Source organism: Akebia trifoliata, chromosome 4 (assembly GCF_017979445.1).
Source record: "Akebia trifoliata isolate Shusen 1 chromosome 4, ASM1797944v1, whole genome shotgun sequence".
In the NCBI taxonomy this organism is placed as follows: Eukaryota; Viridiplantae; Streptophyta; class Magnoliopsida; order Ranunculales; family Lardizabalaceae; genus Akebia; species Akebia trifoliata.
The window spans coordinates 31,957,176-31,981,051 of NC_141378.1; the positions used below are offsets into that span (position 1 = coordinate 31,957,176).

The window sequence follows — 23,876 nt, forward strand, 5'->3', positions numbered from 1 at the left end:
GCTTTTTTTGCTCAAAAGCCCAAAAAGTTAGATGTACAGCGTTCGTTTGGGCTTTTTTAGCTCCCACAAATTCTAAATGAAGCCCAAAAATGGCTTTTTATTGAAGTAGGCCCAGGCCTGCTTCTCAATATGGCTTTAGCGCGGAGCCAAGTAACGTAAAACGGTTCATATTAAATTACCTAAATGCCCCCTATCTTTCATTGAATTTCCATCCAAAACTTAACCTAAAAAATCGAAATCAATTTCTCATCTCCATCTCTACAAGCTCTTCGCCCAAACGATCAACAGTTGCAGAGATTCTCATCTCCATCTCCTTCTCGTCTCTCTCATCTTTCCCTCATCTTAAATCCCCTGTCTCTCTCATCTTTCTCTCACAAGTAACCAAATGAAAAAGCCTAAAATCTAACAACAGATCTCATCTCTTCTGCCATTAACAAATTCTTCTATGTGTGAGTCTCCATTAACGGTAGATCTCTTCTCTTGCTCTCCGCTATTAACGACGCTTCACACGTGTGTACGATCTCCTGATTTGAGCCGACCAATTAAGGTATCAAGTTTGATATGGTGGGATGTGTGGGATTTTGATCCTATTTTGAGAGAGTTCTTTTTTGGGTTAAGTGATTTGGGCTTTATTTGCTTACAATATTTCACTAATTTTGAAATTTTGAGTTTTTTCTGTTTGATAAATTGAATTAAGGTGTATATGGATGGATGTGTGCGATTTTGATCTTATTTTGAGAGAATTCTTATTGGGGATTGTTTAGTTTTGCATAAATGATTTGGGGTATGTTTAGTTTTGCATATATGGATGGATGTGTGCAATTATGATCTTATCATGTTTGATAAATTGAATTGAGTTGGATATGGATGAATGTGTGGGATTTGATCATATTTTGAGAGAACATTTATTTGAGTTTGTTTGATCGTATGGTAAATGATTTTGGTTTCATTTGCTCACTATATTTCAGTAATTTTGACTTTTGAGTGTTGTGGTGTTGCTTCGGGGGAAAAGTTCATTTGGAGTTCAACTCTAGGTTGTTAATAGGAGAGTTAATTTTCTGAATTATTTTTAGTTGTTGCTTAACCTATTAGTGGACTCACTACTAGATTAGGCAAACCCGATCTACAACTCTACATCGCCCCTGAGCCGATCCAAACCTGATCCACTAATAACATAGCTCTGGATGCTCCCTCTCTTAAAGACAATAAATTGTTCTAAACTGCTTTAAAATTTTTGATAGAATTATAAAATTTATACATTTATTTAAATTAAAAATAATTATTTTTATAATTTTTTAATATAGATTTATTATATATATTGTTTGTTGTGCATTCTGGGTGCATTATCAACATTAAGGGTATTTTGGTCATTTTACCAGAATCCAACAATAAAAAGTTGTCAAACAAACAAGCTTTTCTGGTTTCTATGTTTCTGTAATGAACAAGTTTCTATTGGATGTGGCTTTTCAGGCTCTAGGCTTCTGCTTCTTCCAGAAGCCAACTTCTGGAGTTGAATTTGGCTTCTGTAAAGAACAGACCCTTAGTCTCTATCTTTTCACACTAAAGAGTATCTAAACATGAAATTTTCAAAGAAGACGCCCTTGAACACAAAGAGTTTACACCAAGAGAGCAAGAAACTTAGGATATTAATAATCACTTCTTGTAAGGTTTGTTATTTCCCTTCAAAGATTCTATTGTTTATTTTCTGATGCCTGATTTTGTACAATGCTTTTGGCTCACCAAGGTTTGTGTCTAGAGTAAGACACATTTTCGGTCAATGAGATGTGTACCAGCAAAACGGAGAAGAAATGGAAGAAAATTCAAAGAGAAATCACTAAATTAGATGACCGATCGCTGTACGGCAACCAACTCATGTAGATCGATTCCTCTATGAGTCTATAAATAGGGGAGATTAGACAAAAAAAGAGGGAGGAAGAATTTTTGTAAGGGAGAACTCTGCTCAATTTGCACCAATTTTTTTGAATTATTGGAATCTCATCTTCTTCTTTCTAATCCTTCTATTTTGGGTAAGATTTAGTTTTGTTTCTGTTTTTTTGACTTTACTTCCAGCAAGTTAATGGAGTTAAATCCATTGGAATTAGAATAAAAGTTCTTCCTTGACTCTTTGCAAGGAAAACTCAAGAACTACCTCATCACTTGTGAGGTTGGATCCTTGATCCATTATCCTTGTGATAGGAACAAGGGGTAATAGAACTCATCCACTGTCTCCCCTTTCAAATGTCGCTTGATTTGTTGCCTAGATATTCGTGAAGAGAAGGAAAGTAATGCCCCACACCTCTAATGGACTATTTCCATGGATCCTAATGAGGGAGAACACCAACACACTACAAAAGGAGATAAGCTCCACAAAAATCGTTTCTTCATTCAAAAATGTCTTGATCTGCCAACTTTGGAATAAAGATAATATAAAACTATGAAAGTAGTAAGAAGTATGAAACCAACATAAAAAATAATCCCAGACATTCCTTAAAAATTGCAACGGGTTAGTAATTGGTTAACAAATTCACCACTTGTTTTGAATAGAAAAAAAATAAAATAATTGTAGTAATACCCCAGGCGTTTATGTGATCCATGGTTAGAATCCTATCCAAGGTAGCCCGCCTAAACAAAAATTCTACGTTAGGTGGAAGCCAGGGCCCCAAATAGTGACTATTGGGAAGTCCAAGAAGGGATTTATAAAATGATTTTACCTGACACCCGTCGATCTTTATTCTTAAAAGGTGATAGTGATGAGAGAGATATGATCAATAAGATTAACAATAGTCTGAACCTTTCAATTAGTTCTTGAAACTAAAATCCCATGAAATTCTACCCCAAATCAAATTATGAAATCTTTAATTGGTAGTTTCTTTTTTGATGATATAGATATAGGTTTGCAAATTATAGTTGAAGGGGATATACACCACACCACCGATCCTTTCAGAACCTAACCCTATTCCTTGTAACCTAAAATCTATTCTATTGTGGGATTCGGATTGGATTTTGAGTATGCCTCTCCAAGTACTGTAATCATAAAAAGCTCTCACCTTTCCACTTTTCCATCCAAAATTTCTAAACCATAATTTACTGTAATAACTATTTACTACAAATTCTCATAATTTTCCCAAACCTCCAAAGCCCTTTGCTCAATGGAGCATAATTTTCCTTATGTGAGGTGTAATAAGATTGAAAATCAGATTTATACTAAAAGTAAAACAACTGAGTTTAAATCTAATTAGACGTTCCTTTAAAGATTCCCTTTATGTTTTATTATTTTTTTAATCATACAATGAATAATCAAACATGAATTTGAAAGTTTAAACTCTGCAATCAAAATACTTGAGAGAGAGAGAGACTTATTTGCTAAAATTTCATATTGAGAAACGAACTTTGCTCGTTGTCCTTAAGGTGAGATCCGCCCCAAGTATTTCAAGAGTCGATGTTGCAGGGATCTTGACGATCACTTCGTAGGATTCAACGTTCTACCTTTCACTCAAGTAGCATTGTTGGATGAAAGGTTTATAAACTTGTGGTAGTCACATACTCAAATCTATAAACATGAATTAATAGATCACATTGAGGACAATCAATAAAGATTTTCCCAAATTGGGGTCCCACACCCCATAAAAAAAGTTGTTCTAAAAAGGCCCACAAGAATACTCATTTTCTAGAAAAACACAAAAAATGAAATATAACTAACACCTTCAAGTCCCCTTCATTTTTTGGATAACATATCGGTTTCAACGTCACTACGTGAAATTTATAATTTCCATCCTTATCATTTCATAGAAAATCTTGAGTCAATCCATCAAAATACAATTCTACACTTCTAGGCTTTGTAAATAATGATAGAAAACAAATCGGATGGTATTTTATGTCATATGTCCCCCTTTGGAAATGTACGGTTTTATTGAGTTGGCTAGAACGCATTGGGGAATAGTGTTGTTGGTAGGACTATTAGCAGTTCTATTGGCATATCATTACCATAAATGAAAATGACTAGGAGACTCCTCCCTCTTCAGAAACCTATTTATCTCTTTAACTATGGTTGCATGCTTTTACATGAATAAGCTTCAAAAGTTAATAACTAAGACTTTGAATATTTATTGTTGATCCTTGAATAAGTAACATAGAGATGGTTGAACAACAATACCTCTGACATTAGATGAACATATTTAATCATTACTATTTAATTTTTGCAGGTTTCAGAGGGGATTGATTTTTCCGATGACAATGCTCGAGTGGTTGTATCCTTTGTACCATTTTTAAAGTTATTTAATCATGGGGTGTCATTTCTATAGAATCTAGAATATGGAGTCAATTGTATGCATAATAATTTAGGTTTTGCTAACTTATTAACATAATCCCTTTGTATAATGGTTTTAAATCTCGTTTGAGACTGAGGTGACTCACCTGAGTCGCCTCGGTCTCATTCGACAATGATACGAATATACAGTGTCTCAACGTTCACATCATCTCGCGAGATAAACGAGATGTCTCAGACGATATTTTGAAAATCTCGGACGAGTCAGTAAAAACTCGTTTGAGTCAACTAGGAATTTGTAGAATTTGATTAAAATAATTGTTTTTTATAATTTAAATATTTATTATATAAATAAAATTTGATTTTATCACTAAATAGTTTTTAGTCTATATTATTTTATTAAAAAAATTATAATTATTTTAATTTAAATATATGTAAATCAATTGATATAGACGAGTTAAATGGATTATCTCGTTCGAGACGAGTTGACTCGTCTATGGACGAGACGTCAAACCGAGTTTTGAAACCATGCTTTGTATAGAATCTAGTACAAGTTAATAATTTGGTATGGAGTTTTCCTTGACTATCTTAGGTAGTTGTCGGCATTCCATTTCCAAACATGTGAGTATATGTTGCAAACTCTTTATCAACGTGCATTTCCACTGGTCCAAGATTTGGTTTGCTGATGGATTTAAACTTCAAACCAGACATGATATTCAAGTGGCACAGAAGAAGAAGTTTAATGACATGTATAAAGCATCCAAAAATCTTCTAAGCGGGAATGAGTGGTATTGCCACCAAGCATTTCGTGCTTTGAATCAGGCAGCAGGTACTTTGAATCTTTTAAGTGGGCATTTTGTTTCTTTATGGGTGTTAAATCACTATTTTGGCTTTAATGAGATATTACCTGAGAACCCTTGCAATTGTATCGGTTTTCTTTTGGCGATATGATTCCACATACATAAATTTTTTTGTTTTTTTTTCATTTCCAACATATTCATTCATTATTCCATGAAGGAATCTTGCCTTCTATTTCCTACTAAGGTTTTACTTTTTCTTTATTATTTCTTTTTTCTGATAATGATCTTGGAACATCATTCATGTCCAAAGAATTTTTTTTGCTAAGCAAGCAAGATTTGATAATAAAATATAAGAGGGGCTGACACCTAAAAAATTTACAAGTCTCTAAAGATTTATTGTATTATTTAAAAAAATACATTTTCTCTCTATTAATAGCGAGCATTGCTTTCTACTTTAATTTTTAGATAAATTATTAAGTTGTCATCATTCTTGGATATACTGATAGGGAAATTCTTATACATTTCCATCCATTTTACTGTATTGAGGGCATGGTTTTAAAACTCGTTTTGATGTCTCGTCTCGTTCATGAATGAGACCGAGCCTTCTCGGACGAGTTTTCCGATACGTTTGAGTTGTCTCGTTCAACAATGAGACAAACGAACCTTGGTTTTAAATCTCGTCGGATACATTTGGGGGATGATACCGAGATGTATCGAACGAGTCATCTTGATCTTGGACGAGATTTAAAACCATGATTGAGGAACATTATAGCTTAAGCCTTGTGAACGTTTAAAGCCTTTTTCTTTTTCATTTCATCCCACCCGACTTCTTAAGCATTGGGTTGTCACTCTCTCTCTTTCTCTCCATTTTTTGGTTTTCTTCTTCCGTTTTTTATCTTCTTTTCATTTCCAGCAATCTCAAAGAATTCACATAGAAAACCTGTGGAATTGTTAGATTTCACTGTTTACATTGTCTGCACGTTATTGTAACAGTGCTCAAGTCATTGAATGATGATGACTATTATAATTGTCTTGTGTCACTTAATTTATTTCTTTATTACATCTATCATAACACAAATATCTGATGCCATACGTAATCATGGTATACACATGATTATGCTCTACATGGATGATGATCACAGCCTTTGTATGTCCTCCACAGGAATGACACCGTTTTTTAGAATGTAAATACTGATGCCATTCCACTGTTTGTAGGTCGTTGCATACGGCATAGGTTGGATTATGGGGCCATCATTTTTATAGGTATCAATTTCCAATTTCCTTGGTTTATTATATTGTTACTTACAATTTACATAATAAGTTAAAAATTGTCCTTCGTAAGGTATTAGTGTATCAAAATTTGTAGTCTAGTGACTGCGGGACAACATCATCTTTAAACCTTTTTCATGAATTTCAGTATGAGGAAAAACTGATCAACACCTTAAAGTGGACAATTTTGATCAATATGTATTGGTGGAAGATGATGTAATTTCTCTTAAACATGAATTAGTAATCCAAAGCATTCCTACAATCAACTATAGTAAATGGGTTAGAATTTGCTAGCTAGAATTTATTTATAAGGCTCCACATTTATTCTGTAATTTTCAAACACTCCTCTGTTTTAGTAAAAAATCAAAACAGCCTAGAGTAAATAGAAGAGAAGAAGAAGAAGAGGAGAAAGAGAAGATTGGGGAGAGAGAGCCGAACACTTCCTTGAGGGAAGGGTTCGGCCTCTCCTCAAATATATTTAAAACTAATAATGATAAACAAAGTGTGGCCCACCCCATTACATAAAAAACTCATAAGGGCTTGTCTCACAAAAGGTTCCATAGGGGCTGTTGCACATAAGGGCCATAGGGGTTGTCGTACGCAATAAAAGCAGCCTTAGGGGCTGTGTCGCACAAACAGAAACAAAATTCTAACACTCCTCAAGTTGGAGTATACATATCAAAGATGCCCATCTTTGTACATACAAAAGAAAAAGGTACACGAGATAAGAGCTTAGTGAGAAAATCAGCCAAATGATCATTTGACTTCACATAGGGTGTGACAATCTGTTTACGTATGAGCTATTGGAAATATTAGGATAGATTATTAGTTCTTGTTTAGTTTATATGTATTTATTTCTATTATTCTTTCTGTGTAAGGGCATTTATGTCCATTCCCCTATTATGGGCTATAAATACTTTCCAAGCTCTCATTATGAGACTTGAGATTTCTATTTTAAAATTCTTCTTGGTATCAGAGCTTAAAGTTCCTTCTTTGAATCTTGTCTTCTTAATCGCATATTGCGATAGAGACTTTAATAATCCTTCACACGCTGCAATAGAGTTTTGCGCTGTGATTAAAATATATATATATATATTTTTTTTATACCCTACGTTAGGGTTTTTCCTTGGAAATTAGCCCTAAAAGTATCTTGTGATCAGTCAACAAGCCAACTATAGATCTGATTCTGACTAGCGATCTAACTTTTGGACTGTATCATACCTTGCGACAATGATAATAGAGATGAATCTCATCTGCGATCAAACCTCCAAGCTCTAGAGTGTTCTGCGATCAACTTCTAGACCCTTATTATACCTTGCGACAGCAACAGTAGGTCTGAATCTGATCTGCGATCAGACCTACAAGTCCTATAGTGCTCCGTTATTGCAGCAACAAGGTTCTACAGGTCTGAATCTGATCTGCGATCAGACCTACAAGTCCTATAGTGCTCCGTTATTGCAGCAACAAGGTTCTACAGGTCTGTCTCCCATCTGCGATTAACTCTAGATGCTCTACAGTATTTTGCGATTCACTATACTTGCTTTATAGTGATTGCGATCAGATCTATATACCCTATAGTGACCTACGATCAGACCTATAGAACCTATAGTGATCAGATCTATTTACCCTGTGTTGCGACTCCTTCTATTTGCCCTAGAGTGCCTTGCGACAACAACATACAGCAGCAGCAGTGATCAGATCCATTTACCGTGTGTTGCGACTCCTTCTACTTGCACTAGAGTGCCTTGCGATAGCAACCCACAGCAGCAGCCTGCTGTTATGTTCACTTTGATCATCTCTACACAGCCTATTTTGCTCTACAACAACAGCAGAGTCTTGTAACAGCAACTACGTTGGGTTCTTTGGGTGGTACAACTTCACGACAGTAGTAGAAACTTTTTCTGGTGTTGCCGACAGCATTCAGTGTTAATACGGGAGATCTCCCTTCAATCCAAATACAAGACTAAGTGTACAATGACTTCAACTCACGAACCTAAGGATTCTACCACCACTCTTGGGGCTAATTTCTCTGTCCAGCGTATCACTAATGCCCCACTCAATGGTCGTAACTTTCAGAGCTGGTCCCGGTCTGTACGACTTTATTTGGGTAGTCGAGGAAAAACTGGTTGGCTTTTAGGTAGTATTCCTAAGCCACCCTCTACTGATCCCAAATTTGAACAATGGGAAATTGATAATTGCACTATTCTTGGGTGGCTATTCAATTCTATGGAGCAACGTATCTACACTATGTTTATGTATCATGAGACTGTCTCTTCTTTGTGGTCAGCTCTCACTCAGACATATGCACATGCTCGGAATGACTCTAGGATTTATGAACTTTATCGGGATATCGCTCAAGCTACTCGAGGAAATCAGAGTGTTGCTGATTATTTTGGGTTTCTTCAGTCTCGTTGGGAAGAGCTCTCGCACTATGAGTCTATGGTTGAGTTATCTGTAGAGGCAGCCGGGTATGTGGTCAAGAGGATTGCTCGACATCAGACATATCAGTTCCTCATGGGTTTACGTCCTGAGTTTGAGGCATTGCGGACCCAAATCCTTAATACCACTCCTCTACCTTCATTATTTGAGACATTTGCAACTATTGATAGCGATGAACGTCGTCGCCGTGTCATTCCTTCTCAAATCCCGTCTTCTGTCACTATCTCTGCTTCAGATACAGATCAGATGGCTCTTGCAGCTAATTCAGGATTTTCTAATTCCCGTACTCAAGGATCTGGGAATCGAGGCCGTGGGAGCCGTGGGCGTGGTAAAGGAAGTGGTCTTACATGTAGTCATTGTGGGAAGATTGGCCATGAGAAGGCTCGCTGCTTTCAGCTCTATCCCCACCTGTTGAGATCTTCTGGGGGACAGCCCCGTGCTGCCGCTGTTGAATCTACCTATGTTGATCATGCTTCTCCTGGTACTCTTGATTTACAACATCTTCAGACACAAATTACAGCTATTGTACGGGATCAGCTCCAAGCTCAGACTCCCTCATCCTCAACAGTAGCATCCGTTACCACTCCCCCAGGTACCTCTTCTGCTTTTCATGCCACTCAGTCTGGCTCTGCTCCTCTGACCTGGGTCATTGATTCTGGTGCCTCTGATCACATGACCGGTGAGTCCAATCATTTTATTTCTTCTATTTTTCCTACTACTCATAAGGAGGTTCGCCTTGCTGATGGGTCTCTTACCCCTGTTCACAGTAAGGGTACTATATCTCTATCCCCTGGTTTTCCTCTTGATTCTGTTCTCCATGTTCCACATTTATCTCTTAACCTTATGTCTGTGAGTAGTCTTACAAAATCGCTTAATTGTTCTGTAACCTTTTTTCCTACTCACTGTATCTTTCAGGACCTAGCTTCGAGGAGGATTTTTGGCAAGGGATATGAGAGGGATGGGTTGTACCTGTTTGAAGCTCCACCTACTGCTGCTTCCACCTCCGTGCTCCCACTCACTGGAAATCATAATTTTTCTTTTCAGACTTTAGACTTATGGCATCTTCGCTTAGGACATGCTAATTTTCAGCACTTATGTTCATTATTTCCTATGTTAAAACAATCTTGTAGTGGACACAAATTTCAGTGCTCTGTGTGTGAACTTTCTAAACACACACGTTCCTCTTATATTCCTCGCATGCATAGAGTTAATGCTATTTTTGATTTGGTTCATTCTGATGTGTGGGGGCCTTCCCCTGTTACTGCCTTTAATGGTCATAGATATTATGTTACATTTATTGATGACTGTTCTCGTTGTACTTGGGTTTATTTAATGCGTTCTCGCTCTGAGGTATTACCTATTTTTGTTAATTTCCTTAAAATGATTCAAACTCAATACAACATTACCGTCAAATCTCTTAGAACAGATAATGGTGGGGAATATATTTCTGATGGGATTCGTTCCCATCTTCATGAGCGTGGTATGCTTCATCAGTTAACCTGCCCATACACTCCTGAGCAAAACGGGGTGGCAGAACGTAAAAATCGTCACCTCATGAACATTGTCCGTTGCCTTCTGCGAGGGATGCATGTTCCCAAGTCCTATTGGAATATGGCAGTTCTTACTGCTGCTTTCCTCCTGAATCGTGTTCCGAGCCGCACTTTGGGGGGACAGGTGCCTCTTCATATTATTTGCCCTGATCGCATTCTCTTTCCTATTACACCTAGAGTTTTTGGGTGTACCTGTTTTGTTCAGGATAGAACTCCTCATCGAACCAAACTAGATGACAAAACTACCCGTTGTATTTTCTTGGGTTACTCTTCTATGTCAAAGGGGTATCGGTGCTATGATCCCTTCTCTCATCGTATTATTCATTCCCTGGATGTCACCTTTTTTGAAAATGTTCCATATTTTCGTACTTCATCTTCTTTGCAGGACTCTTCTCCTTTGCAGGACTCTTCTCCAATAGTGCTACCATCTCCAGTTTTCTCTCCATCTTCCTCTTCGCTGCCGCCGCTGCAAGTTTACTCTCGTCGCCCCCCCTCATCTCAACCCTTGCCAACCTCCTCGTTGGACTCAGGTATATCCCCTTCTACTTTTCCACCTATTCCCTCTATTTCTGACTCTCACTTACCTATTGCACTTCGCAAAGGTAAGCAAGGGTGTGTTACTAATCACCCTATCGCCCAGTTTGTTTCTTATCAGGGTCTTTCTCCTTCCTATCGAGCCTACCTTGCCACCACAGATTCTATTCGGATTCCTCGGTCTGTATCTGAGGCGCTACGTGATCCTATGTGGACTAGAGCCATGACTGTTGAAATGGATGCCTTGCAGAAGAATCACACATGGGATCTTGTTTCTCTTCCTTCTGGGGAGCGAACTGTTGGTTGTAAATGGGTTTTCACAGTCAAGTATCTTGCAGATGGTACGGTTGATCGCTATAAGGCTCGACTCGTCGCTAAGGGGTTTACGCAGACTCCGGGAAAGGACTTTGGAGCCACTTTTGCCCCGGTAGCCAAATTATCTACTGTCCGTTTACTTATCTCTTTAGCGGCCTGCCATTCTTGGTCTCTTCACCAGCTTGATGTGAAGAATGCCTTTCTCAATGGTGATCTGACGGAGGTCATTTATATGGACCCCCCTCCTGGATTTCGTCTTCAGGGGGAGTATTCTGGGAAAGTATGTCGCCTTCTTAAATCTCTGTATGGTTTAAAGCAATCTCCGCGAGCCTGGTTCCAGCGTTTCTCTGACGTCATTTTATCTATGGGATTTTCCAGATGCCACTCTGACCATACTTGCTTTATTCGACGAGGAGTAGATGGCCGCAATACCATTGTCTTAGTTTATGTGGATGATATTATAGTAACTGGAGATGATGTACAATGGATTGACAGGGTTAAGAGGCAGTTGGGTAGTGCTTTTGAGGTTAAGGACTTAGGTCCTCTCAAGTATTTTTTGGGGTTAGAGATAGCCCGCTCACGTCATGGTATTTCGTTATCTCAACGAAAGTACACATTGGATCTTCTTCAGGACACTGATATGCTTGGTTGTCGTCCTGCCTCGTCCCCAATGGATCAGAATCACCGCCTTCACGCTGAATCTGGGGAACTTTTATCTGATCCTTCATCTTACCAGAGACTCGTAGGCCGTTTGATTTATTTGACTAACACTAGACCGGATTTGACATTTGCAGTTAGTGTAATTAGTCAGTTTATGCATGCTCCGCGCACCTCTCATCTTGATGCCGTGTATCGTATTCTTCGCTACTTGAAGTCTCGTCCTGGCCTAGGCTTATTTTATTCGTCTACTACTCAGCCACATCTGTCATGTTTCACTGATGCTGATTATGCGGGTTCTCTTACAGATAGGAGATCTACATCTGGTTTCTGTACTTTCTATTGTGGTAATCTTATCTCGTGGAAGAGTAAGAAACAAAGTGTGGTTTCTCGTTCTTCTGCTGAAGCTGAGTATCGTGCTATGGCCCTTGGTACATGTGAGCTACTTTGGCTTAGATCCTTGCTAACAGAGTTGGGATTTCCTACTGTTGGTTCCTCCTCTTTGTTCTGTGACAACAAGTCTGCCATAATGCTTGCATCTGACTCAGTCCTTCACGAAAGGACTAAGCACATCGAGGTTGATGTTCACTTTCTCAGGGAGAAAGTTAGATCTGGTGCACTTAAGATAATCTTTGTCTCTTCTTCAGATCAATTAGCAGATATGCTTACAAAGTCTGTTGGACCTTCTGTCATAAACTCTCATCTCGTCAAGCTGGGCCTAGTTGATATATTTGCCCCAGCTTGAGGGGGAGTATTGGAAATATTAGGATAGATTATTAGTTCTTGTTTAGTTTATATGTATTTATTTCTATTATTCTTTCTGTGTAAGGGCATTTATGTCCATTCCCCTATTATGGGCTATAAATACTTTCCAAGCTCTCATTATGAGACTTGAGATTTCTATTTTAAAATTCTTCTTGAGCAAATCTCGAACAAAGTGAATCAATTTCGATATTCTTGGTGCACTCATGAAAGACAAGGTTGTGAGCAATAAAGATGCCAGCCTAGTTGTCGCAATACATCTGCATGGGTAATGGAGCATTAACACCCATGTCGCGAAGAAGAGAATGAACCCATAACATCTCAGAAACAATGTGGGCCATTGCATTATGTTTAGCTTCAACACTAGAATGAGTCACAGTGTTTTGGTTCTTACTAAGCCAAGTAATAAGATTTCCAGCAACAAATGTACAATAATCAGAGGTGGATCGGCGATCAGAACGACTCCCAGCCCAGTCAGCATCAGACTATCCAGAAATAGTCAAGGAAGAGAAAGGATGGTACAAGAGACTAGGATCACCCTTTAGATAGAGTAGCATACGACATATAACTTCCCAATGAGACTGTCGAGGGGCATGCATAAACTGACTGACCACGCCCACAACATAAGTAATGTTAGAACGAGTAATTATGAGATATATGAGCTTGTCAACCAACCGCCTATACCTCCCATTATCCTCCAAAACTTCTCCCTGTTCAGTATTAAGCTTGACAGAAGGATCTATAAGAGTATCAGCTGGACGAGATTCCAGAATGCCCATCTCAGATAATAAGTCCAACACATACTTGCGTTGGCACAGCATGAGTCCATCCTTGGAACGTGCAACCTCAATCTCAAGGAAATAACGAAGTAGGTCCAAGTCTTTTGTATGGAATTGAGTGCTCAAATGAGTTTTTAACTGAGCAATACCAATTGAGTCACTAGTAGTGGCAACTGACAATAATGTCATCCACATACACAATAAGAATGATAGTACTTGAGATAGAATGTTGAGTAAATGCAAAATGATCAGAGTTGGAAGGTTGAAAATCATACCGAAGCACCACAAAACTAAGTTTGTCAAATCTAGCACGTGGAGATTGTTTCAATCCATACAATGCCTTTTTTAGTCTACACATAAGATGTTCTTTCTCTTCAACTACATAACCTGGGGGTTGCTTCATATATACTTCCTCCTATAAATCTCTATGAAGAAATGCATTTTTTATGTCTAGATAGTAAAGTGGCCAATTAAAACTTACTGCGACCAATAAAAGAATTCTAACAGAGTTGAGGCGAGCAACAGGTGAAAAGGTCTCATAAATGGTCTACACCATAAGTTTAAGAATACCCTTTAGCCACCAATCGAGCCTTAAGGCGATCAACAGAGCCATCAGGTTGATACTTTACTGTGTACATCCAATGACAATCAACAATGACTTCCTAGAAGGAAAAGTGGTGAGATCCCATGTTTGATTCTAATAAAAGGCATGCATCTCGTCATCCATAACAAGTTTCCATTCAGAAGAGGCCAGAGCCTGACGATAAGTACTAGGAACAAAAATAGTGGACAACGAGAATGCAAAAGAGTGAAAAGTCGAGGAAAGGCGATGAAAAGATACAAAATTAGAAATAGGATGGTGAGTGCATAAACAAATTCCTTTTCACAATGCAATTGGTAGCGTGGAGGATGAGGATGTGGATGGTCTTTAGAAGAAGTAGAAGGTAGAGGATCCTCGAGAGAGTTAGGTGATGGTTTAGTTGCTGTTGGACCATAAGATACAATTGGGCAATGCCGAGAGCGTTGATAATCCTGCAAATGAGGAAGAGAAGAAGCTAGAAGATGAATAGTAGGCAATACTAACTCCCCTTGATGAGAATTAACCAGATTAGAATTGAATTGATGACCTGCAGTGGAGAAAAAAAATGTAGACTCAAAAAAAGGTGACATTAGCATTAGTATAATATCAACGCCTTACATGATCATAACAACGATAACCCTTTTGAGTTCGAGAATAACCCAAGAAGATACACTTAACATCTCGAGGAGACAACTTATCATGACTAATTACAAGAACGTAGACGAAGGACACCCAAAAACACGTGGAACAAGAGGAAAGGGCTTGATCTTAGGATATAACAAAGAGAAGGGTGCTTGGTTACCCAAAACAGGTGTAGGAACTTGATTAATGAGGTAACAAGCAGTAAGAACATCATGGGCCCAATAAGGTTTAGGAAGTAACATGTTAAACAATAAGGTACGAGTGACATCCAAAAGATGACGAAGTTCACATTCAGCGATGCCATTCTATTGGGAAGTATTTGGGCATGTAGATTGATGGATGATATCATGGTCTCTGCAAATATCAGACATATAGTTTTGAGTATATTCAAGAGCATTGTCAGAAAGAAAATTTTTAACACGACGTTCAAACTGAACAAATATCTCATTATAATAAGTTAAGAATATTTTAGGGAGTTCAAAACGGTCTTTCATTAAAAAAAGTCAAGTCATTCTAGAGTAATCATTCATAAAAATGACAAAATAAAAAAAATCAGAAGTATTATTTATTCTTGGAGGACCCAAAATGTTCGAATGGACTACATCAAAAGGGCTTGACTGATGACTTTCTAGACTAAGAGGAAAACTACTACGGTGATGCTTGCCTAACTGATAAGCCTCACATTCTAAAACTTAAATTGGACTCAACGTGGGAACAATAATCCTCAGTATTCCCTATCTTACCACAATAGTTGCATTTTCAATTGGACCTATCAATACCACATCTAGAGCAAGTACCACCACCATGAACCCCACTAGTTCCACCAAGATTACTACTATGACCACCATTGCGAGTACAAACTTTTCCCATTGATGTCGTTGAACTTCCAAATCAGTGTTTAGGGGTTGATAAATTAACAATTCTTCCCACATATCTTTCAGATTACTGTAATGTTCATTCAAGGATTTATCACCTTGTTTGGTAGTGACCATGCGTTCAAACAACTCAAACACCCTAGTCACATTACTCTCTTGAGAGTACATTTTTGCAAGAGAGCTCCAAATCTTTTTTGCAGTATCAAGGAGTTGGTCATTGGAAGTCGCAAATGGTTTCATACTTAACCAAAGCTAGGTCATAACCAATGAATTGTCACTCCACCTATCTTAATAGTTCTTTGAATCCTCAGAGGAAGGATCTTCAACAAGGTACTTTACTTTCTTCTTGGCTCGTAAGAACACCTTTATAGGATTGGACCAAGAATAATAGTTATTTCCGTTCAACCATACCGAAGTGATCTGCTTGGTCGAATCATCACTTGTAGAGCTACGTTCATCTATTAGAACAACCACAAAGATGAGCAAATACACAAGGGAGGTAATAACCAATGTAAAAGATACCCAAAGGAGAGGTGTCAAGGGTAAAAGGCTTAAAAAAAGACTCCACCAATTTTGGGTAAAGAAAACACCCAATTTCGGCCAAAAGAAACTAGCTTAGACACCACCAACCACAATTAAACCTTTCAAAAGGTCTGAAAAACAGCACCACGTAGCCCCAAAACACATTCAGAACCAACCACAAACACACAACCATGCCCTAGATACACATTTAGGGTTTATCTTGCACCACCACAATGAACCGAAGTTTGTTTCACTACAAAACTGTAGAAAAAAGGTTTAAAACCCAAATAAAAAAGGAGAGAAGGAAAGAACTTCGCTCTGATACCAAGTAGAAAATCAAAACAGCCTAGAGTGAATAGAAGAGAAGAAGAAGAAGAGGAGAAAGAGAAGATTGGGGAGAGAGAGAGAGAGCCAAACACTTCCTTGAGGGTAGGGTTCAGCCTCTCCTCAAATATATTTAAACCTAATAATAATAAATTGGAGCCCACCCCATTACATAAAAAACCCATAAGTGGCTGTCACACAAAAGGGTTCATAGGGGCTGTTGCACATAAGGGCCCATAGGGGCTGTTGTACACAATAGAACGAGCCCTAGGGGTTGTGTCGCACAAACAGAAATAGAATTCTAACATCATCTATTTCTTCTTTAACTTTTAATATTTAATTTATATCACGTGCAGATGAACGGTTTAAGGAAGAAAGGAATATGGCATATGTTTCAAAGTGGCTTAGAAAATCCATCAAACAGTATGATGATTTTGACATGACTCTGAAGGAGCTACAGTTCTTTTTCCAAGGTGTCAAGGTCCTTTTTTTCTCTCTCATTCTTCGTGGCATGCTTTAATTCAATATCTGAAGTATCAATTCTTTAAGATAGTGTTTGTTAAATTTGACTTGTTACAGGAAAGGACTGGCCAAAAATGCATTAATGTGTTAGAAAATTCTGATATTAAAGAGGAAAATGTCTCTGCTATGAAGCCAAAAATGTTGGGGAAAGGGAATGGAAAAAGGAAAAATCAGAACAGTAACCAGATTGAAAATCCTAATGGATGGAATTTAGTTCCCAAGAATAAAATAGCAACTAAAATGGCAGGCCGATTGTCCAAATCTTTAGTAAGAAAGGTTGATGAAACTTTTACCGAACTAAATACTCAAGACAATGTTAAGGCTCCGGTATTTGCTCACAAAGATGAAAAGGTCAAGAGAAACTGCAAAGAACATATTGATTTGGAAGATAGTCCCCAGAAAGATTCAAGGTGAACACACCCCCCCCCCCCCCCCCCCCCCCCCCCACACACACACACACATTTCTTGGTCTATTCCGGTCACTATAAACTTGTAGTACATTATTGTCGATTGAATTTTTGACGAACTAGTAGCATAGTTTGTTTATATTTTACTAGTAGATATGGTCTATTTTATTATAGATTTCGGTTCTGGGTCTCTTGACTCTGATGTTTGAATAATTACAGTTGCTTTGATTAATTTAAAATAAATCGATTTGAAAAGTTTTATACAATCTTTCTGAAAGTGTTTTGGATTTTTTCAAACTTTTCTATCATGGTAGAGACTCAAAAAAGAATCTTAATGTACTCAGATTCCTATTCAGAGGCGACATTTTTACAAGCAGTCACCAAATTCTCCTACTTATTGAAAAAGTTGCAATTAAATCGTGACTTTTTCCTTCACTGATTTAATCACAACTTCTTCAATAAATTATGAATTTTATGAACTTTGCGATTAAATCACAAGCTTCTTGATTAAATCGCGAACTTTGTGATTATATCAATAAAAACGAAAGATGAAATTGAAGCACTAATAAGGGAAGATTTCCTTGCCGATTTATTTCTGAATCCTGACTTGGTGATTATGTTTACAAGGCCTAAATTTAACAAAACATTGCTTTCTCTTTTGGCACTCTGTCAGTTTTTTTCCTTATGAGCTTCTTTCTGAAATTCACGCTGCACCCACAGTGGAGCAGAGGCATTGTTCTTCCATTGTAAGTGAACACACATTCCTTATGCAGGTGTTCAGAGACTACATCCTCTAGTGAGAGTCCAGAACAACTTGTAGTCAAAGAAACCCCTGGTATGCTTGAATGCATTGCTGCGGCTAGTCCTGCAGTCTTGTCCAAGGACAAGAACTCAAATTCAACTTCATTTCAGGGCTCTAATGAATTGTCAGACCAACTATCTTGCCATTCAACAACCTTAACAAAATCAAATGGGGCTCTTTGCAATGGCATGCGCGCTTTAGTGGTTACACCTGAAAGAATAGTAGTTGAAGATGTCTGTGATCCAAAACCAGAATTTGAATCATCCTTGAATATGAGTGTGAATTCTCATATGCAGAAAAAGAGAAAGCCAATGAGTTTATCATCAGTTAATTATAATACTCTAATGGGCTCATTTGGTAATCCTGATGTGAAATCCAGTGCTGAGGTTGAGTGTACGAGAAGAATGAGTGCGTCTAGAGATGCAAACCGTAAGATTGACTTCAGTATCGAGACAGATTGTACAGAATGTACTTCATTTTGTTTGTCTTCCCATGCTGTTATGGACAAGAGGCTACACATTTGTTGCTCACTCTGTAGAAACTCATTGGGATTGCCTGAGAAACAATTCCTTGTCACGTGTTCATTGATTTCCTCTTCAAAAGCTTACTTGTCATCTTTTCTGAAGAGTGGGTCAGAACAGCCAGCCACGAATGAATCAAAAGGTGTGCCAGTTGTGATATCTGAAATATCATCTGTTGATCAGCGACTCTATAATAGGCTCAATAGTGAAGGTGTTGCAAAGCATGGTATTTGGTGTGAAAAGGATGGTTGTGTGTTCAGGACCGTTGTATGCCCCTTCTGCACTGTTCCAGAGAGTTTCCTTGGGCTACAGATCATGGCGACTGATGCATTGAATGTTCACTTACTAAACAAGGTATGTTTGTTTAGATGTGAGTTTTTCGAATCAATCTGCCGTGTCAAGTAGAGGTGCAACTTGGTCCAGTTCAAACTGAGAACTAAACCAAACTGATAGTTTTGGGCTAATTTGGAACAAGTTGCAGTTCGGTTCTGGGTTAAGAAAATGGAGAACCAATCAATTTGATTTGGTTCTTGGTTCAAGGTTTGTATAGAGCTGAACCAAACCAAGAATCCAACCCTAGTGATTTTTTTTAAAATTTATTATGAATTATTTTAGAAGTTGTGACATAGATTAATGATTTTCTATGGATAAATTAATGAATTTTTTATGGTTCGCTTAATGATTTATTATATGAAATTTTATGTTTATTATATATATCTATATAATAAAATACAACTGAGTTACTACTGTTTTGTGTTTTTCGAGTTGGGGATAAACGTCCCTATAGCTACGGTTTTGTGGTATGAAAAATGCCCCATTGACCCACAACACATTTTTTTGTCTTTCCTTTTCACTCCCACAAACTTTATTATATCTTCTCTTTAACCCACTTTATTGTTTTTCATTTTTTATCGACTTAACCTCAATTTTTTTTAATAATATTCGTTCAACATAATTTTTCCCACTTTTACCCTCTTAACCCCCAAAGAGGATGCCCTCCCCGTAGGCATGGGAGATCTCTAGTGTATATATAGATGTATATAGTTTTTCAATTAAAACTAAGTCACTTCCAAGCAAGTTTTTAGAATATTGGCAACCCATAGAACCGAAAGAAACCGACCTTAGTTTGGTTTGGTTCTATTGGCATTTCAGTTTGGTTCTAGTTCTTATTGAGCAGAACCAACCTATGTCGGTTTGGTTCCTATTTGGCCTCAAACCAAACCAAGTTGCACCTGTACCTTACAAGTAGATGTTTCAGGTCTATTATATCTCATTTCTACTGAAATTAATAAGAGAAATATCATTGCTAGGTCTTGTGGACTGGGCTTTACAAACTTTCTCGCTTCCTGCTGCTTTTACTGAGGGTTGAAGGATCTGATCCTTTATGTTACTTGTTTTATGTACAGATATTGTTTTACTTTGAGCGCTTGGAGATAAATAACCTTGAAGCATCAAAGAGTGAGGTAGGATGCAAGATATGGTTGTCCATTTTTAGCAGTATTAAAGCAACGGAGCAGATTTTAGAATTTAATTTTATTTCATAAGGTATCTTAAAAAAAGTAAAGAAAATAATAAGATCATCATTATCAATCCTTATTGAACGAATGCTGTTCCCTTCAGTCATCCTCACAAAAAATCAGCCCATTCCGAAACTTCTAACCCACATAAGACAAAACATGTTAGCTGCCAAACATGACCTATATATATATATACACATTATGCACCTTATCTATTTTTATTCACCTGAGAAATTTTACTTTAAAAATGTTTCTTGTTTTTAACAAGAAAAATAGAGGATTGCTTCAAAACTTTGTTTGAAATATATTTGAAGGAAATACAATTGATCTTCAATGGTATTTGCCTGTTGTTTAGGCTTTATTGGCTTTTGGTGGCTCAGACCACGAACAAGCTGTTAATGGTTCAGACCTCCATCAAGGCATAGTGGTGGCACCGATCAATAAATTCTCGTACTTGCCAGAGCAGGAGAACTCTGGAGGTTGGAGGACAACAAAATCCAAGGTCAGAGATACAATGTGAATGATTTTTAATTTTTGTTTTCGTGTTCTTGTTGGGGTGGCTGATTGTTTCTGTCATTTCCCTTTGATGTTGCAGCTGAGACTACCCAAGAGAGGCCTGCTTTCAAGTACGAAGGATGAATGTGAGTCCCAACAAGAAGCTTCTGTTGATGACTGAATTGGGTTCCACTTAATTTCAAATTCAGCAAACTCTCTAGTCTCAACAATTCAAAGCTCACAATGATGCAAGACCACATCAGTCAACAGTGAAAGCTATATTTGGTTCTAAAGATTTTTAGTATCCTCATTACTTGTTCGATTTGCTGGGAAAGAGCATTGTAACCCTTACACAACCATCTTGATGGAGCAAAGTTAGTGATCTGGAACAACTTTTAAGTGATATTTAGTTACCTATGGCCTTTGTAACTGATAATCTTGCAGTCTATTTCAGCACATAGGCTAGACAAGGGGCTGTGTTTTCTTCTGCTTATATTTTAACATGGAAAGTAACTGAAACTTGTATATTTAGATGGAGAGCCTCATTTGGGTTTGAAGTTTACTGGAAATAATTGAATTATAATTTTTCATTCTCTTCTTGGCCAAGTGATGAAAGTATGCGGTCTGGCTTTGATATTCTTCAAGAGTAAGGCTAGAGTAACCGCGCAAGACACTACTGAGCTGGCATGGAGTTGTGTACAGAACCATTATGCTTCACTAGTATCTTGAGGATAAGCATCTATGGTTCCGTGCATGCCTCCATGTCAGCTAAGTTTCCTTGAAACGTTTTTAAGATGAGAACTGTCTGCGTTTGTCTTGCACAAGAATGGGGAGTGCGTTTTAAGTCTGTCAATGGGTTGACCAGTATGTTATGTTCTGACTCTAGTACGGATACACCCCACCCCTGGCAGCATACATGTACCAACATCCGTAATCCCACATGATTAGGCCAGGTCCATGATTCAGACATTCAAATTCAAATGACAGTTGGAGAATTCAGTTTCATATGACAGTTAAAGAATTCAAATTCAAATTGAAGTTTAGATCATCTTCAACCACTCTTGACAAACTACAATTGGTGGTTATCAAAAGGTGTTATTTCAAATGATTATCATCCACACATTTCTAATTCCTCATTTAGTTATAAATTGGAAGATTTAGACACAAAAGGCAAGAAGAAAAGAAGTCAGTAACAAGGAGACTATCCACCCTCAAAGTAGACTACCAATCCAATATCTTATCCTTCATCCCTTCTTATTTTTCTTTGTAATTTTTCTGATTGGATTATTGTTATAATCTGATTTCTCAGTCTAGAAAGTTGTCACTGTTTTTTCTCCCAATGTTATCTTGTTGTTTTGTGAATAAATAAAGTGTTAAATTGACGATTCCGACTTAGAATCGTATCAACTGGTATCAGAGCAGGTTGACTTGGGAGCATCATGTCTATCAACATAGAATTGGCACAAGAAGTGAAAAATCTACGACAACAACTTCAAGAACTAACTACTAAATTAATCAATAATGAAATTGGGTTCAATGATCTAAGAATAGAAGAAACTAGAGGATTTCGTCGCCAACCAAACTATCTTTGATTAGTTCGATAGGATTTTCCTTGATTTAATGGTGAGGATCCCGTTGGATGGATCTTCAACGCGGAACAATTTCAAATGATCAATCAAATTCCAGATGAGCACATGATAGGGCTAGCAGCAGTACATCTCACTGGAGATGTCATATCTTGGTACCAATGGATAAAGAGAACCCTTGGAGATATCACATGGACACAATTTAATAGAGTACTTTGTATTGGTTTGGGCCTCTTGAAAGTGATGATCGCAGCGGAGCACTCTCAAAGCTTTGGCAAACATCCACCGTAAAAGACTATCAAGTGTGTTTTGTGCAATTAACCAACCGTATTCTGCAATTACTTGAGTCATTTTTAATCGGTTGTTTCATCTCCGGATTGCACGATGAAATTGGAGTAGGGGTTAAAATTTCACAGCCATCAAGTCTAAACCATGCTTTTCAAATAGCTTCACTACATGAAGAGGTCGAAAGGATAAATCATCGACGGAACCAAACACCAACCTATTCCAAGTTGTCCCAATCTTTGTCAGGGCAACAAACCATGGAAATATTAAAACCAGTTAAGAGGCTTACTGTTGCAGATTTGCAATAACAATGTTGGAAGGGATTATGCTATAACTGTGATGAAAAATATTCTCCTTTACATCAATGCAAGGCCCAACTGGCTATAATAGTAGGACCTGAGCATGAAGAAATCACAAAGGAAAATATTTTGGAAGAAGAAACAAAACCATCAATAGATGTTCATGTCTCTGTCCATACTTTATCAGGAACTATGGGGCCAAGAACTATGATAGTGAAAGGATTCCTTAAGCGTCAACCCATATGTGTGTTGCAGGTAGCACACATAATTTCATTAGTCCAAATATTGCAAAAAATATTGGGAAACCGAGTCTTGCAAGAAGATTCTTTTGAAGTTTCCATTGCAGATGGAGGACGAATCCGAAGTAAAGGACAATGCATAGGAGTGCCACTCACTCTTCAAACTTTCTCATGCGACATAGGCTGCCATGTTTTTCCCTTCTTGGGTACTCAGTGGCTAGCTACTCTTGGAGAGATATCATGGAATTTCGCATTACTTCACATGTGCTTCACATATCAAGGGAAAATTATACGATCCAAGGATCTTTTAATGCAACTCTAGAAATAGTTGAAAATCAGAGTATCCATCGACTTATTGAACAACAAAATTCTGGTATGTGTGTACAATTATTTTCTTTACAAGGAGAAATGTCACATTTACCTTGGCCAGAGGATCTAAAAAACATACTTGAGCCATACGATGCCATGTTTGATGAATCCAAAGGTTTGCCCCCAGTTTGATCTCATGATCATCGGATTTCTCTAGAACCTGGAAACCGCCCTACTAATGTTTGGCCTTATCGATACCCATATTTTCAAAAAAATGAGATCGAGAAAATTTTGAGTGAAATGTTATCATTTGGAATCATAAGGCCAAGTTCAAGCCTTTACTCTTCATTGGTATTGCTAGTGCAAAAGAAAAATGGCACATGGCGCATGTGTATAGATTATTGGGCCTTAAATGCAATCACTATTGAGGATAAATATCCAATACCATTAGTTGATGAACTATTGGATGAACTTAATGGTGCTCGTTACTTCTCAAAACTAGATTTAAGGTCGGAATATTTCCAAATCCGGGTTCAAGAAGAAGATATACCCAAGATGGCTTTCAGAACACATGAAGGGCAT

At 37.7% G+C, this 23,876-nt stretch overlaps 1 protein-coding gene across 1 annotated transcript in view; it reads left to right on the top strand.

The window, feature by feature from the left end:
* The window catches only part of LOC147404732 (RAD3-like DNA-binding helicase protein), a 40,597-nt gene extending 19,409 nt beyond the window's left edge, over positions 1-21,188 (top strand). The window contains exons 19-28 of the mRNA XM_086440799.1: positions 4,203-4,247; positions 4,857-4,885; positions 4,972-5,093; positions 6,280-6,327; positions 16,669-16,793; positions 16,892-17,244; positions 18,015-18,918; positions 19,971-20,027; positions 20,437-20,583; positions 20,677-21,188. Coding sequence (XP_086296925.1) covers positions 4,203-4,247; positions 4,857-4,885; positions 4,972-5,093; positions 6,280-6,327; positions 16,669-16,793; positions 16,892-17,244; positions 18,015-18,918; positions 19,971-20,027; positions 20,437-20,583; positions 20,677-20,757 — 1,911 coding nt within the window. The 3' untranslated portion in view covers positions 20,758-21,188. The remainder of the gene's footprint in view (positions 1-4,202; positions 4,248-4,856; positions 4,886-4,971; positions 5,094-6,279; positions 6,328-16,668; positions 16,794-16,891; positions 17,245-18,014; positions 18,919-19,970; positions 20,028-20,436; positions 20,584-20,676) is intronic.
* The last annotated feature ends 2,688 nt before the right edge of the window (positions 21,189-23,876 follow it).